At 35.9% G+C, this 16,509-nt stretch overlaps 1 protein-coding gene across 1 annotated transcript in view; it reads left to right on the top strand.

Annotated features, from left to right (window-relative positions):
* VRK2 (VRK serine/threonine kinase 2) overlaps nt 1–16,509 on the top strand; it is a 103,842-nt gene that overhangs the window by 77,218 nt on the left and 10,115 nt on the right. The window contains exons 10-12 of the mRNA XM_030310651.1: nt 987–1,045; nt 5,518–5,684; nt 10,817–10,978. Coding sequence (XP_030166511.1) covers nt 987–1,045; nt 5,518–5,684; nt 10,817–10,978 — 388 coding nt within the window. The remainder of the gene's footprint in view (nt 1–986; nt 1,046–5,517; nt 5,685–10,816; nt 10,979–16,509) is intronic.

The following is a 16,509-nucleotide window of genomic DNA, read 5'->3' on the forward strand; positions in this document are numbered from 1 at the left end:
GTGTATATTCAAATACAAAAATAGTGTATCATGTAAAATAATAAAATATAATGTTAATAAACATAACCTCTATTTCCATTTTGGGGATCCTTATGTATATTAATATCTTCATTTTTATTTAATTACTAATATAAATCTATAAGCCAGTGAAGCTGATACATAATGAAGTTTATAATTAAGATAAGCTACAGACATTTTTAAACTTCTGATATTATATAATCATAATTCATTCAGCTGCTAAGAAGGCATACTCTGAATTTCCTTGTAAGGGCATGCTTGCGTATACAGTCATAATACTTTATCTCCCTATGCCTTTTATCTACCTGACATAGGGTAATATTAGATCAGTGAATTTATTGTTGCAATTCTGCCTGGGCCTGAGTTTGTCAATCAGACATTCATGTCAGTAATTTTAGTTGCATGTTTATATTACTGGTGGATGAAGCAACTTAAAAGAATTGTACTTGTTCAGTCTAAACACTGGAAAGAGTTAGAAAAATGACTTTTCTTGTTGGTTTTGTTGTTTGGTTATTTAATGTTAACCTCTCGAATCATAGGATAGCATATACTGCTACCACTGGGGAACGGTATACATAAATAAATAATTTGCCCCTCCCCAGTGGTAAGTACCTGAGGAAAAATCTCCTGAAAATCCAGATAGAATTTTCCTATGTATTTTTTCTTGTTTTTAAGAAAAAATCATGATGGATATCCCTACTTTTGTATTACAAACTTCGAATGCAAACATTTATAGTATAAATCTACATTTAGTTTCTAGGTGATTGATATAAAATTGGTCAATGAGAATGGAGGGATCCCCTCCACCTCCACTTACCCTCTTATCCATAACAGGTGGGTGAAAAAAATATTGAAAGTCACAATATGGGTGACCCACCAACACAGAATTTGAATTTTGTTTTCTAATCAAAACAACAAATCGCAGGATTACAAACAAATTCATTGTGTATTACTCTACTTCATTTTAGTCTGTTGGATGAGCTTCCTGAGTCAGTGCTTAAATGGGCTCCTTCCGGAAGCAGTTGCTGTAAGTCAAATGATAACTTCTACCTTCTCCTATGTGATTTACACGTCACCACATTTGTCACTCTTGTTTTACAGCTTTTGCTTAACCCACACTCTCCCACTGCCACATGGGTCGGAGAAAACCCTACACAGGGTTACAGATAAGTTGCTACGGAAGAGAATGTTTACATCTTCTTTGACATTAGAACTCAAGAATGCTACAAGAAAATATTTAGGCAGTGTTCTAGGCTTTGTTGACTGATTTTTTTTTTTTTTTTTTTTTGGCAGGGGAGGGGGTATCATATACAGGTTTAATAGTCAACTGTATCTAGTATTTTTAGAGTTGACGTTCTGTTTTTGTTCCTCTTCATATTGTTCAAAGAAGATAAAGTTGATCTAAGGAAAGAGCACCTTCAATCATTAATTTAAAAAAAACAAATCATTGGGGTGCCTAGGTGGCACAGTTGGTTAAGCATCTGATTGGATCTCGGCTCAGGTCATGATCTTGCTGAGTTCGAGCTCCACACGGGGCTCTGTGCTGATGGTGCAGAGCCTGCTTGGGATTCTGCCTCTCCTTCTCTCTGCCCCTCCTCCGCTTGTACTCTCTCGCTTTCTCTCTCTCAAAATAAATAAACTTAAAAAAATAAAATAAAAATAAAATAAAATAACCAAATCATTGAACACTTGCATCGCTGAACCCTTCAGGGTTTGCGCTCTGAACAGCCTGCAAAAAAATTTTGGATTAGCAAAGGCATATAACCTCGGGATTTGAAGATAAATTTCATTAAATGGTTTTCTCTTTTGAGTTAGTATGGATTGTTTTGGAATTCTTTAAATTGACAGTATTATCAGTAAAAATAGTCAATTCAGAATTACCCAAGTGCCTGTCGTTTGCATATGCATGCATGGCAGGTAGTTCACCAATTTAGCAAATGAGTTCGATTGTCTTAGAGAAAAGAGTCCCTTCTATTGTCAGCCTCACTTTTTCTCAGAGACAGATAAGCAGAAAGAACCTTGTTCTCTCTCTATATTGGGTAATCTCAACGTTAGCTTTTAGCTGACTTATGAAAGTAAATGTGTACGCTGACCCTCTAGATAAGGTCAAATAGCATCAGTTTCCATCTGAGAGTTTAAAAGTAGAGTTAAATCATCTTAAACTTATATTTATAGCCCTTCTTTGACAAGAAACGAAAATGTTCATTTCCATGGGAAACGAAAGAAGAACAAAGCAGTTCTGCTTTTCCACCTCTATTCCCCAAGTCCTAAGCCTGCCCCAGTGTTGTGCCTCCTGCTTCCCACTTTCTGTGGTCCCTCTTCTGATGGAGGTGCCATAGGGGGAGTATTCTCCTGGGGGTCAGGGGATGGACTGAAGGCTTTTCCTTTCTGTAACTGCACTGAGTGATGTGGTTCAAATGCCAATATTCTTTCTTGGCTAATATGCTTATTGACATTTTGACCAAGTTATACCGTTTATGTTTTACTCAATAAGACAGCAAAAAAGAGAGATGGGAGATGTCAAAAAAATTTTTTTTCACTGTGTATCTCCTTTACCTTTTCTGCCCCTCCTGCACAAAAGGCAACTAACTGTTCTGGAATGGAAAAGAAAGCCCAGATGCCCTGGGTCCCACAAGATAAATGCCTGTGGACCTGTGTATACTCGGGACACTTCTATTACTGGAGATCAGAAGATTTGGATGATAATGAGAAATGACAGGAGTGCCCGGTCCCCCATTTTCAGTACAAACCATTTATTTGAGACCATCCTATTATTTTATAAAATGCAGATTTCTGTTTCTAAAGCATAAAACTTTGAAACTTTACTATTAACTGAAGATCCCTTAGTTGGTCGTGCTGAGGAGTGGGTATTGCAAGCATGACAATTAATCCGATTTATAAAAGGTTTATTACTAAGGCAGCTTATGAAATAAAACCACCACAGAGGTTGAAACACGCATGTCTAGTTCAGTGTAATAATAATAGTTTGAAAAGTTTGTATTTATTGATAGTAATGATACTTCATATTTCATTAGCTTAAAAGCAGATGATTCAAGAATATCACCATTTCATACTACCCAAAGCATTTTGTTTTATAGCTCCAGAAATATGCTAGTAAATTAAAAAGTATACTTAATATAATAAATCTAGATCTTGGAAGGCTCACATTTAAAGCAGTAATACATCACAATAGTCTAAGCTTCAGGTTGATAATAATGAATTTATAAGAGGGCGGTTCTTTCTCTCCTTTTCCTACCTCACCGATGCCTCATTTTTCCAAGCCCCAGACCCATGAAGGCTTTGCCGCACAGCTGCTGTCCATTGGTGCAGTGCCAGGATCTTCCATTGCCTTCTAACGGTGACCTGTGAAAACTTCTCCCCGATTATTCAGCTCTCTCCTCCATTTGGGATATTTTGGTTAATAGAATTATAATAATATATGCCAAACCTGGCTTACCAATCTTGAAAGGGCCAAAGAACAACAGAATATTTACATTAGAATAACAGTGAATGTAATTTAATCTCATTTTCTTTTTAATCATCCCTTCAGCAATCAAACCTCCCCAATGGGCTTCTGGAAACATGAGTTATAACTACTTGCCAGCTAATAGAGATCTGTTTGATCAAATGTTAGAGAACAGAATTTGGTATATCTTAGACATTAGGGGAAAAAGTAGGTTGCATTATAATTGCCTAAGTATCAAAAGAAAGGGAAGGAAGAAAAGAAAAGAAAAGAAAAGAAAAGAAAAGAAAAGAAAAGAAAAAAGAAAAACCTAAAAAACAAAACCAAAAAAACCTGGAGCTAAGAGTTCTCATTTTCGCCACAGTAGCCTTATATTCCTAGAAAATGGCTATGGACAATATGGTATAAAATGGTCACTCTGACTTTCATAGAGGAACAGGATGGTGACTGTTCCTTTTGGAATTCTTCCCCATAGGGAGATAAACCCAGGGTCCGTGGTTCCCCACTGGAATGGAGGTGGGCCTGGAGGGGAAAGGAAGGATTAGGAAGTCACTCCTGCCAACCCACAAAGCTTCCCAGATTTTCCCTGCCATGGGAATATAAACAACTTAGTAAGAGGTACTTGTGTCTGTGTCAGTAATAAGTTTTTGAAGGGGAAAAGCTTGTAAAAAGTGGAGTATCTAAACATCTCTGTGAACAAATGAAAACATGCCAGATTTTAAACAGTATATGGTATGATCACTTAACTTGTGTCTGGATTTTAGATTGAATCTCCATCTGAAACAAAAATGCAAACTACATTTGTTTTAAGGCAGCTATATTTGTAACTTTGGGTTACTAATTCTGCTTGTATTTAGAAGTTTGTAGTTCATAGTTTCTGGCAGGGGGAAGGGGGTTACTACAGTTCTAGGGAAGAGATTACATTAGAAAAAGATTAGGGATGCCTGGGTGGCTCAGTCCGTTCAGCATCTGACTCTGGGTTTTGGCTTCAGTCATGATCTCACAGTTTGTGAGTTCGAGCCCCACACTGGGCTCCACACTGACAGCAGGGAGTCTGCGTGGGATTCCCTCTGTCCCCCTCTCTCTGCCCCTTTCCCACTTGCACTCTCTCTTTCTCAAAATAAACAAACAAACTTGAAAAGAAAATGTAGCAACATTTTACCCTTCTGCTCTAAATCAGAAAGGCTATATAATGAATGCACTAGTGAATGCACTAGGCTAGCTAGGTGTGGAGGACTCCAGGGAGGTTCAATGAATTCTAAAATTAGTCATGGCTAAAAACCTAGAATTCAAGCTCATTTCTAAATGTACTTTAAAAAAATTTTTTACGTTTATTTATTATTGAGAGACAGAGGGACGTAGAGCATGAGCAGGGGAGGGGCAGAGAGAGGGGGAGACACAGAATCTGAAGCAGGCTCCAGGCTCTGAGCTGTCAGCACAGAGCCCGACTCCGCGCTTGAACTCACAAACCGTGAGATCATGACCTGAGCCGAAGTCGGACGCTCAACTGACTGAGCCACCCAGGCATCCCTCTAAATGTACTTTTATAATCTCAAAATCAAAGCCTGAATTAAAACTTGCAGTAATTTTTTTTTCCGTTGAAGTAAGGAGGTTTATAATAAGTAACACTTGTTTTTAACTGAATTTTTAAAACTTCAACATAAAGTATGAAGCATGTCTGGTCTATTATATTATTCATGTAGTTCTTAGTAGTTGCACTTCATAAATCAAACTCACTAACTATAATTTTAAAATTTGCTTCCTTTGATAAGATTAGTGAAATGTAAACATATCAACAAAGATGTGTAAAAAAATTACCAGTTTCTCCCATCTTGTCAAATCTCTAAGTCACTATATTTCAGTCATTTTTGGACATCATTTGAAAAGTGCTTTGCATCGAATTGTTTATTCTTAGTTTCTTCAGGATGTGTGTTGTGTGCATGTGTAAGAGAGAATAGAGAGATTTTGATGATATTGGAGTCTTGACAATTCTTGCCAATTACGAATAACATGTAAAAAAAATTTACACTTCACAGGTGAAATAGCCCAGTATTTGGTATGTGCTCATAATTTAGCATATGATGAAAAGCCAAACTATCAAATGCTCAAGAAAATTCTGAACCCAGGTGGAACACCTTTAGGACCATTGGAATTTTCCACTAAAGGAGAGAGTGTGAATGTGGATACTCCAAACAATCAAAAAGTAAGTAACGTAGTCCCTGGGATCCTACGATTACCTTCTGTGAGGCTTTTCTACCAAATGAAGTTGTTTTGGGTCTCAGAGGGAGTCTGACAACCCACTTTCTTGCTTATTACATTTAATTCCTATTTCTCCTAACTGAGCTCCAGGAAATTTTGTTGCAAGTTCTTTTGACCTATTGTCTCTTAGAGAAAAACAGTAGGATCCATGGCCTATTTAGGGTACTATTAAAGAAATAAAGCAGTCGCTGAGGTCACAGAGACACGACCAGGGTAAGATTAAAGGCTAATCTGACTTTATTCAGGACAACCTTTATTCGTTGCTTTTCTTCAGATTTCTTTGGTTATTGCCCTCTGCTTTTGTTTGCCAGTTTGGCCATAATTCCATAATTTGGGGGTGATAATGATGGTATTCTTAGGTTTAACCAGACTGCTTGTATGCACTGATATATCAATCTACAAAAATAACCTTTTAAAAAGTTTTAAGTTACCCTTTTCTCCTATACTCTGTTATCTTCCCACTGACTTAAAAAAAGAGAGAGAGAACTTGAAACAATACACAAGAATTAGGATTTAAAACATTTTTTACAGGGTGGGGGAAACCTGAGATTCCTGTGAGCAGTGCTACTGGACAGGCAACTAAACTGTCCAGTCCTTCCTGGACACGATCCACATGCAAAACCTGTAGGGAGGGCTTTTTCTCCCCGATGCATGTGCAATAAGGTAGGGTCAGGATGCCATTCATTTTTAATATTTCTTATGAACTTTGGATCATCACAAGTGTTCATGAGCCAAGAATGCAGGATGCAAACTAACGTGACTGATAGGCCGCTAGATGGATGGTGAGTCAAGTATCAGTGCACAGATGGTTCTGATTTGCTGAATTTTGTAGCTGCTGCAACTGAAGACATAAAATATCCTTCTAGTCATAAATTAGCTCTTTGGAAGCAAAACCTTGGCACCAGAGCTTTACAACCTTCAATTAGTAGGGAAAGAAGTATTTGAATGACTGTGGTATTGACATCTGTAGGCCTGCATAGTAATCATTCCTAATAGAAGAGAATATCTGTTTGAGGAGGTTTTGCATGGCTAATTAACTACCAGTGAGAATATGTAATTTTTTCATGATCTCCTGATTGTCACCTTTCTCTCATGATACAATTACATTTTATTGTAGCAAATGCCTCACAAACCAATTGTCAGCACTATTTACGTATTGCAGAAGGCAGAACAAAAGTTCATGTTTAATAAAAAGCCAGTGGATTTTGATCTTGGTAATTACTGAGACTTATTTTAACAGTTTTATTGACTTTTGTGTTTTTATCACTTTTGCAACAAAACAAAGAGCCATTTCCTTAACGTAGTATCTCCCTTGCAATAATGGTCACCACTTAATCTACACTAATTTAAGTAGATTTTTTTCCTTTTCTGTAGTTTTTCAGTTTCATAAACTTAATTGAAATATAAAAGAAGCCATTTTAAAAACTGATAGTTATATCCTCTGATGTAAAATTCTAATTATTATCCACCAGAATTTTTCAGTTTCATCAAATTCAAAAGATGTTTGTTGTGAAACCACTTTTATATGCAGAGAATAGAACATAAAACATTTTTTCCAATGAGCCTCAATCAAAAATATTTTATTCTTCCCTTTTGATTAGAGCGCTTTGATTATGAGTAAAAAGCAAACACTAAGAATAATATACATTCTTAAGACCTTAGTTAATTTCTAACAATATGACCACCCCCGATATAAAGACAGTAAGAGGTTTTGGGGATGTAGTTCACAGCCGATCAATAGTTATTGAATAAAGACTTTATTTCTGTAGTATTTTAAGTGCACATAAATATGTTATAATCTTAATATAAAAATAGGTTCACCATGTGGTGAATAAGTATTTTTAAAGTTTACAGATTTTGTAATGTTGCAAATACTAAACTTGAAAATGTTGAAAAGCAAAATATGACAATATAAACTGTGCTGTACTCAGTTTCCCTGAATGATAAAAGTATAGGCTAGTTTCCACAATTGATTGCTTCCATAACAAAAATCATTTTAGATCCAGAATGAGTATCAACCACATGGCCCCAGATTTCTCTTTTTAGTCCCAGACAGAATCTCCTTATTGGTAACTAAAAACGTTTTTTGTTACTTCATACATGGATTACTCTAGTTATTTAACAGAATATTGAATGAATCCTGGACTTACACTCTTTGGACAAAGATACTAAAAAAGAAGTCAGTGGACCAGAAAACATATACCGTTAGGTAAATAAAATATTTCTGTCATTCAGTATTCAAAGGAAAGTTATGAATGCTCATTTTTTTAAAATGTTATTTCCCTCAGCAGAAATGGTTGTACCTTTTAAATTTAGTATTCCTAACAAAAATATGCTTTGGTTAGGTATTAGAAAATAGCACATCACCGTTAAGAATCTTGGCAAACTTACAGCATCTTTTTGCAAAAGAAAAAGGAGGTATTTTCCAATACTAGGTTTTTACAAGGCATCATAAACTGTTCCCTGTAAACAGAGCCGCCTTCTTACACAAGTCCTCCAATACTGTTACTGGAGTTAAATTGGAAATGAATTTTTGTCAAGACAGTAGAGACATTGATATTTTTTTTTTCTGAAAGGCAAATCTTTTGGGGCATTTGCCTCAATCAAAATGATGTTCTGTATAGCTGAAATCACTCTTTAGTAGCTCCGACGGCTCCTGAGGTAACACTGTCAAATTAGAAGAATCTATCATCAGGCTACCACAGTCTATTTATACCATCCACTGGGATTTAATGTCCAAAATTCACTGAAGGAAACCATATTTCAGTAAGAATGCTTATTGAGATGAGCTAAAGCTCTAGAATTCCCAGATGAGAATGTTAAAGCCACGTTGGAAAACCAGCATTATTGAAGGCCCCCGTTCAACACTCTGAATAAGCTGTTTCTTCCACAGCCAGTAGAGGATCCTTTTACCAGCTTATCATATCTCTCTCCTTGTTATGATGCTTGAATCCATATTGTAATACTACAGACACCCATCCTTCCTAAGTGCTCTCCCTTGGCAGAGGAGTAACTATAGGGCAGAATGAAAATGTTCAAGCTGTCTTACGTTTCAGACAAGTAAGAGTTTGTCCCTTCGTTTACTCTAAATCTGAGGTTAGCAGCAAATCCAGGGATGAATATATATATTATTATTCGTGGTAGTAATCTTTGTGTTGACCTTGAAAGTTCATAAAATTCTTTCTTGAGCTTTAATTCTCAAAATAATTCTATTTATATTTATACTGTGTGAGAAAAGTAGAATATAAATTCTCATTTGTGAGCACATTTTTGGCTCACTAGATTTCAGGAGGCCAAAAGTATTCCTGATTTCTTGGAACACTGAAGTGCCAATGGAAAATTAAATAAAAAATACCTGATCTGAATAGCCTCTCTCTTGAAGATGGACACCTATTTGGGTAGTATTTTATTTGATTTCGTGCGATGCCCAGAGCGTTTTCTATATTCACTCTTACATCTTTGAGAAAACGTTTTACCTCTGTTCACAATTAAGAGTAAAACTTATCCCACTTCACTCTTACCATTTTAAAAGTTCCCCTAGAAATAGAAAATTTCCATAAACGGGGTATCATCTTGTTTATTAGCTAGAAATGCTTATGGCAGCGCAACCTGCCCATCCAGCCAACTGACGGCAGATCCAGGAGGCACCATCTCTTCCAGAAAGCCTCACACAGGACTGAATATATTAGATCAGATTTTGTTTGTACATCAGAGGCTCCCAGGCCAGAAACTCTTATACCTAAAGTGAGGCATTAAAAACCTCAGTATCTCAACTAATCCCTTCTATCATAAAACACATTTTCACAGTGATTGGCAAGCCAGTCTTTCATCAGAACGAACCGGTGTACAACAGCTTTGGGAAACCCTTTGTTTCGCACCAGTGGTATGGTGAGCATTTATCACTAAGATGACTTCAGTGGGAGTGTGACTCAGAAGGTGGTTACCCATGAATTTTCCCAGTAGTTTGGGAGACTTGAGTGGTGAAAATAAAGAAACCCTGAGTGATTAGGGAACAATGCCAATTGTCAGGGTACTGAAAAGCAATGGCTTTGCTACCCTTTGAGAAGCCGGGATCCGGGAGGAGGGGCGAATAAAGAATGGTGTTGTGACAGCTTAGACCTCGCCACAAAACACCAGCATATTTTAAAGGGAAGGAGTGAACACACTTGGCAATAGAAGCTAAAAATTGAGAGACTACAAATTAAGGCTCTGCTCGCCTAGCCAACGTAATTCATTCTCTGTTTTGGCACTGGCTACTCCATTATTTCCCCTTGTGCTGTTCCTATCTTCTGGCCCCTCTTTAACCCATGAAGAAAGGTGATGGCACTTTCAGCTGCTGTAAACATGAAGCTGCTGACCAAATACTTCACATAAGGATCTTCACTGTGGCTTTTAATCTTCCAGCTGAATTGTGGGATCTGCCCTTCGATTTCCGTGTCTACTTCAAGGTTATTAAGAGTCAGTCATCCCCCAGATAACACCACGGTGTGAAAAAGAACCTGAGAGACAGCAGGCTTGTTGTAGAACTTAACCTTTGATACTGGTGCACAGTACCAGGTGGCACGAACTGTTACTCATCTACTCAAAGGTTAAATTACCTGTATAAGAAAGTAAGCAACATTATAAGCTCCTTTTATACGTTCACATTCATTAGCCTCACTTCAATGATAGAAAACGAAGATTCTAATTAATAAGAATTTAAACTAAAAAGATGTACTGGATCCACTCCCAGCAAAGGTTAATAATGAATTCATGTGCAGTTTTAGAATGTGACAGTTTTCTGTAAAAATGCCGTTTCCAATAAGCAAGCTATCTGTAGAGATAATTTCTAAAGAGCGTATAACAGTGACACTAATTTTAATTGGTCTTGTACTATTGATGAGAAAGGGTCTGGATCTTGCCAACTGCTATATTCTTTCTATAACATCCATTTGTTGGTTTCCTCTTTAATTCTTCCTTTTTTTTTTTTTTTCAAAGCTTGGCAAGTTTAGAATTTTCAAGAATCTGGACATAGAAGCATTTTTGTTTTACAAGTGTCAAAAGTTTTCATTATACATTATTACTCTCAATCAACAGGTTGTTTCTCAAAAGGCTGCAACAAAGCAAGTCAATCAGATGCAAAATAGGTTAATAGAAAAAAACATCCGTGGTGAGAGAAGTGCTGAGTCCTGTTCAACCGGGAGAAAAGTGCAAACAGAGGAGCTGCTGACTAGATTGCTTAACAGTGAAACAGCTCAGGTGAGAGGCTTTTTGTTGTGTTGTTTTTTTTTTTTTTTTTCCTTAATGTTATATTAGAATATGCCGTTTGGGAATAAAGACCTTTTATTTTCTCCTGGGGGCCAAGGTTGTATGGTTTTGTTAAATGAGAAGGGGCAGAAAACATCCTATCCAGTGGATAAAATCAAAGCAGCCCACACCAATCATCACAGAAACAGAATAACAGTGAGCACATTTGCGTACAGATCTGATTTCTTTACCCTGAGAACGTAATGAAGTGCACTTAAATTTTTTATGCCATCTACGATCCATTAGGGACTCTTAGCATGTTCCATACTCTTACGTGGGTTCCTCCACTCTCGCCCTTATAATCAAATGTGAGTGAAGAGTTTCCCTGTTGATACGGTTGTATTGTAAAATGATGTATTTTTTAAGTTATTCGATCATTTGGTTGAGTCGTGACTTACCTTTAGCAGAGGACTCATTCAAGCAACAGCAAAAGTCTTTCCTAATCGAACCTTTTTCTGAGAAGAAGGAGAAGCATACAATCAATGTATTTATATCCTCAATGAAAAAATATTTTTTTTCCAAAATGACCAGCGTTTTATATGATTTATACACCATCATTTTCCTCAAATAATTTGACGTAGTTTAAAATGTGAAACAGGATATTTTAATGCCCCCATCTTCTATCTCCCAAACCCTCGCCCCTCAAAATTGGTTTATCAGGCACTGAGATGTTAATCACTAAACTGAGCACTGAATTGGCTCTGAACCTCTTGGCAGCCAAGGTGAAAATTAGACACATACAAGTTGGGCATTTCTTACCCAACCAACAAGCATACACGTTTATCCAGAGAATGTTTTTACAGTACTAATAAGAATCCTTTGAACTTATAGTTCCCATTTGTAAAATTACAAATATTGCTTGGTGACAAAATTTTGAGATTCTTGTGTGTTCTTTTTCAACCTGTACTATGCATCAGAATCACTTTGTGTATGGAGATAGGAAGGGACTATAAAAAAAAAAAAACCTGATGCCCAGGTTCCAAGTCAAGAAATTGATTCATTGTAACTGGTGTGGGCATTTGTGATATGTGTGTGCAGATCTTATCACTCCAGAAAGCTCTTTGTTCCTTTTCTCAGTCAGTCCCTTTCCCCCAAACAACCACTGTTCTGATATTCTGATTTTCACACTAGGTTAGTTTTGCCTCTTCTAGAATGTCACATACTATGTTAGTCATACAGAATGCACTCTTTTGTGTCTGGCTTCTTTCACTCAGCATGTTTGTTTGTTTGTTAGTTTGTTTTTGAAACTCATCCATATCGTTACACGTATCACTAATTCTTGTTGAGCAGAACTCCATTGTGTAGTACACCATAAGCCATATATCCATTCTCCCAGGACACCTGGGCTGCCCCTGGCTCTAGCCATCATAACTAATAGTTGCTATGAACATTGTGACACAAGTCCTTCTATGGTTACATTTCGTTTGTCCTGAGAAGTGGAATTGCTGGTTCACAGGGCAGATTTACGTTCACCTCTATAAAAAGCTGACAAGTACTTCCATTTTATACTCCCACCAGTAATCCCAGATCCTCCCCAGCATTTGGTGGTGTTGGTCTTTTTAATTTTGGGCATTCCAACATTTATGTATTAGTATTTCTGTTGAGTCCGATTATCATTGACCTGATAATTAATAACTGTGGGCACCATTTTCATGTGCTGACTCCCCATTCATATGTCTTCTTTTGTAAAATGTCTTGATCCATTTTTATTTGGATGATAGTCTCTTTATTACTGAGTTGTAGGAATTCTTTATACATCTGTATTGTGGATATGTTCTCCTAGTGTGCAGCCTCCCTATTCATTTATTTGTCTTTAATGAGCAAAAACTGTTTGTTATTTTTATTTGAAGTTCAATTTATCAATGTTTTCTGTAAAGAAACCTGGGAAAACTTTGCCTATCTCAGGGTCACAGTTTGCTAAATATTTTTTTAAAAGCCTTCTAGTTTTGGCTTTCATTTTGAGTCCATGAGCTCAAATCATTCTTGTGTGTATAAGGGGTTGAGGTTCTTGTTTTCCATCAGAGCCAGCTGTCACAGCACCATTTGTTAAAAAGATTTCCTTTTCCTAACTAAATTTCCTTGGAGTCTTTTTCAAAAGTCAGCTGACAGTGTAAATTGTGGTCTATTTCTGAACTCTCTCTTGTCTTCTAATCAGTCTATCTGTCCTTACACCAAAACCACAGTACATCAATTACTGCAGCTTTACAACTAGTTCTGAAATTAGGTAGTACAAGTCCTTCAACCCTTTTCTTCAAGAATGCTTTGGGTCCTGTTCCTCTCCATAAAATTTAAGAACCGGTTTGTCAATTTCCACTAAAAAGCAAAATGGAATTTTGATTGTGATTCCGCTAAATCTGAAGATCAGTTTAGGGGCAACTGAAATCCCAACAACACATTTGAGTCTTCCAATGCATGAACCCGATACTTGTCTCCATTTATGTAGATTTTTAATTTCTCTAAGTGTTTTGTAGTTTTTGGTATAGGTATTGTATACATCTTCCATTAAAATTATTTCTAAATCTCTTGTTTTTTAATTCTTTTTTTTAATTTAAAAAAAATTTTTTTCAACGTTTATTTATTTTTGGGACAGAGAGAGACAGAGCATGAACGGGGGAGGGGCAGAGAGAGAGGGAAGACACAGAATCGGAAACAGGCTCCAGGCTCTGAGCCATCAGCCCAGAGCCCGACGCGGGGCTCGAACTCACGGACCGCGAGATCGTGACCTGGCTGAAGTCGGACGCTTAACCGACTGCGCCACCCAGGCGCCCCTCTTGTTTTTTAATTCCATGGTAAATATCATTTTGTATATTGACCTTGTGTCTTGAGATCTTTCTAAAGTCACTTTTTAATTCTCGTTTTTTGGTAGATTCTTAGGATTTTATACATAGTAATGTTTGTGAATAGAGTTTTACTTCTTTTCCAACACGTATGCCTTTCATAGCTTTTTTTCATGCTTTGTGATACCTTCTATGACCTCTAATACTACACTGAGCATGGGCATCCTTGCTTTGTTCCTGTTCTTTGGTGGAAAACATTCATTCTTTATATATTAAGTATGATGTTAGCTGTAGGTTTTTCCTAAATGCCCTTTTATCAGGCTGAGGAAATTTCATTGTAGTTGTTGAAAAAAATTAAGTCATGAGTGTATATTAGGTCCTTTTTTGGGATCTACTGAAATGATCATATGATTTTTCTCCTTTACTAGTGCAATGAATTGAATTGATTTTTGAGTGTTAAATCAACCTTTTTCTCTGGGGTAAACCACATTTAGTCATGATGCGTTGTCATACTGAATTCAATTTGCTATTATTCCATTAAGGGTTTTTATATCTACATTGATGAGGGATAATTGATCTGCAATTTTTTTTCTTACAATATCCTTGTGTGGTTTTGTTTTCAGGTCATTATGCAAATTGGACATGTCTATTTTCAGAAACTGTTTTAGTAACATTTATCTTTCACAAATGTTTCCTAGAATTTAGCAAGAAAATCATCTGGGCCTAGAATTTTATTGTAGGAAAATCTTTAATTATGAATTTACTCTCTATAACATATAATGTCATTAGATTTTCTTTTTCTTCTTGTGTCAGCTTTGGTAATATGTATCTTCCAAGGAATTTTTTTCTTTCTTTTTTTTTACAGTCTAGCTAGATGCTTATCACTTTTATTGATCTTTTCAAAGAACCAGTTTTTGGATTTGTTGAATTATCTACTGCTGAGATTTTTTTTTTCTCTTTTACTAATTACTGTTCTTTATCATTTCCTTATACTTATTTTGGGTACTCTTTTTTTTAAGCTTCATAAGGTAAATGCTTAAATCATTACTTTTAAGCCTTTCTTTCTAAAATGTATAAAGCTATAAAGAATTTTAAGCAGTGCTTTAGATGTATTCCACAAATCTTGATATATTGTGTTTCATTGTTGTTCAGTTAAACATATTTTCTAATTTCCCTTCACTTAGTCTTTGACCCCATGGATTTTAGAAGCATGATTTTTTAATTCCTAAATATTTTTGAGATTTTATTGCTATGTTTTTGTTATTGACTTCTAATTTATCAGAGCATATTCTTGCAATCCTTTAAAATACACTGAAACTTGTTTTATGGTCAAGAAGAAGACTTAGTTTGATGAACCTTTCTCATGTGCTTGTAACAAATATATATTCTGAATTTGGAACTTACTATTCTATAAATGTTGATTAGGTTAAATTGATAGTGTTGTTCAGTCCTTCTATATCCTTACTGTTTTGCTTTATTTTGTCCTCCTGTTTAATCAATCAATGACAAGGTATGTTAAATCTTCAACTGTAATTGTGGAGTTGTCTATATTTCCTTTAGTTTTATAAGTTCTTGCTTCATGAATTTTCATGCTGTTAATAGGGACATACAGATACAGAACTGTTACGTCTTCTTGGTGAAATATTGTTTATCATTGTTAAACATCTTTCTTACATGTGTCAATATTCTTTTGTCTTGAATTTTACTTTAATTTTAACAATTCCAGCCTTCCTATGATTAGTTTGTATGGTGTGTCCTTTTCCATCCTTTTGTTTAATGTTTGTGTTTTGTGTCTTTGTGTCTGTGAGTGCTTTTGTAAATAACAGTTTAAGTCTTGCTTTTTTGCACGACCTCACAAACCTTCCTTTTAATCTGTCCCATTTCCATTTAATGTAATTATTGTAGTTCAATTTAATCTACAATCTCACTATTTGGTTTCTTTTTGCTCCATTTATTCTTTGTCACTTTTTACCTCCCTCCTGCTTTCTTTTGGAGTAAGTGGGAATTTGTCTCTCATATCTTCAATTTGTAAACTGTGCTTCTCTGGGCTCTTTTGTTTTTGTTGTAGTGGTTACTTTAGTACAGCAAGATATGGCCTATGGGCCAAAGTCAGCGGGTCACCTATTTTAAGTAGTTATATTTAAATATACTTATATGGTTGTATTGTTAATAGTTAAAGTTAAATAGTTATATTGCAACATAGCCATACTCATTCGTTTACATATTCTCTTACATGTTGTCTATGGGTATTTCCATGCTACAGTGGCAGAGCTGAGTATTTAGAACACAGGCTGCGTGGCCCCCAAATCCTAAAATATTTACTATCTGCCCTTGAAAGAAAAAGTTTGTAAACCCCTGCTCTAAAACCACTCTAATTAAAGTTTAATAATATAAAAACAACCCTAATTAAACCAATACCCCAAATATTGTAACTATAATAAAAATGGAGACATATTACATTCTTTTTTTCATATTAAGTCTTCAAAATCTGGTGTGTTACACTAACAGCACACCTCAGTTTAGACTAGCCATATTCCAAGTATTCAAGTCATATGTGGTCGGTGGCTACCATATTAACATAGCTCTAGAAATTATAATATACATCTTTCACTTGTATAATAATCTACCTTGATTTAATAAACGACTTCATATATAATGTAAGAATCTTGCAAAAATACATTTCCATCCTTTGTGCTACTGTTGTCA

The sequence above is a fragment of the Lynx canadensis genome, chromosome A3 (assembly GCF_007474595.2).
Source record: "Lynx canadensis isolate LIC74 chromosome A3, mLynCan4.pri.v2, whole genome shotgun sequence".
NCBI lineage: Eukaryota > Metazoa > Chordata > Mammalia > Carnivora > Felidae > Lynx > Lynx canadensis.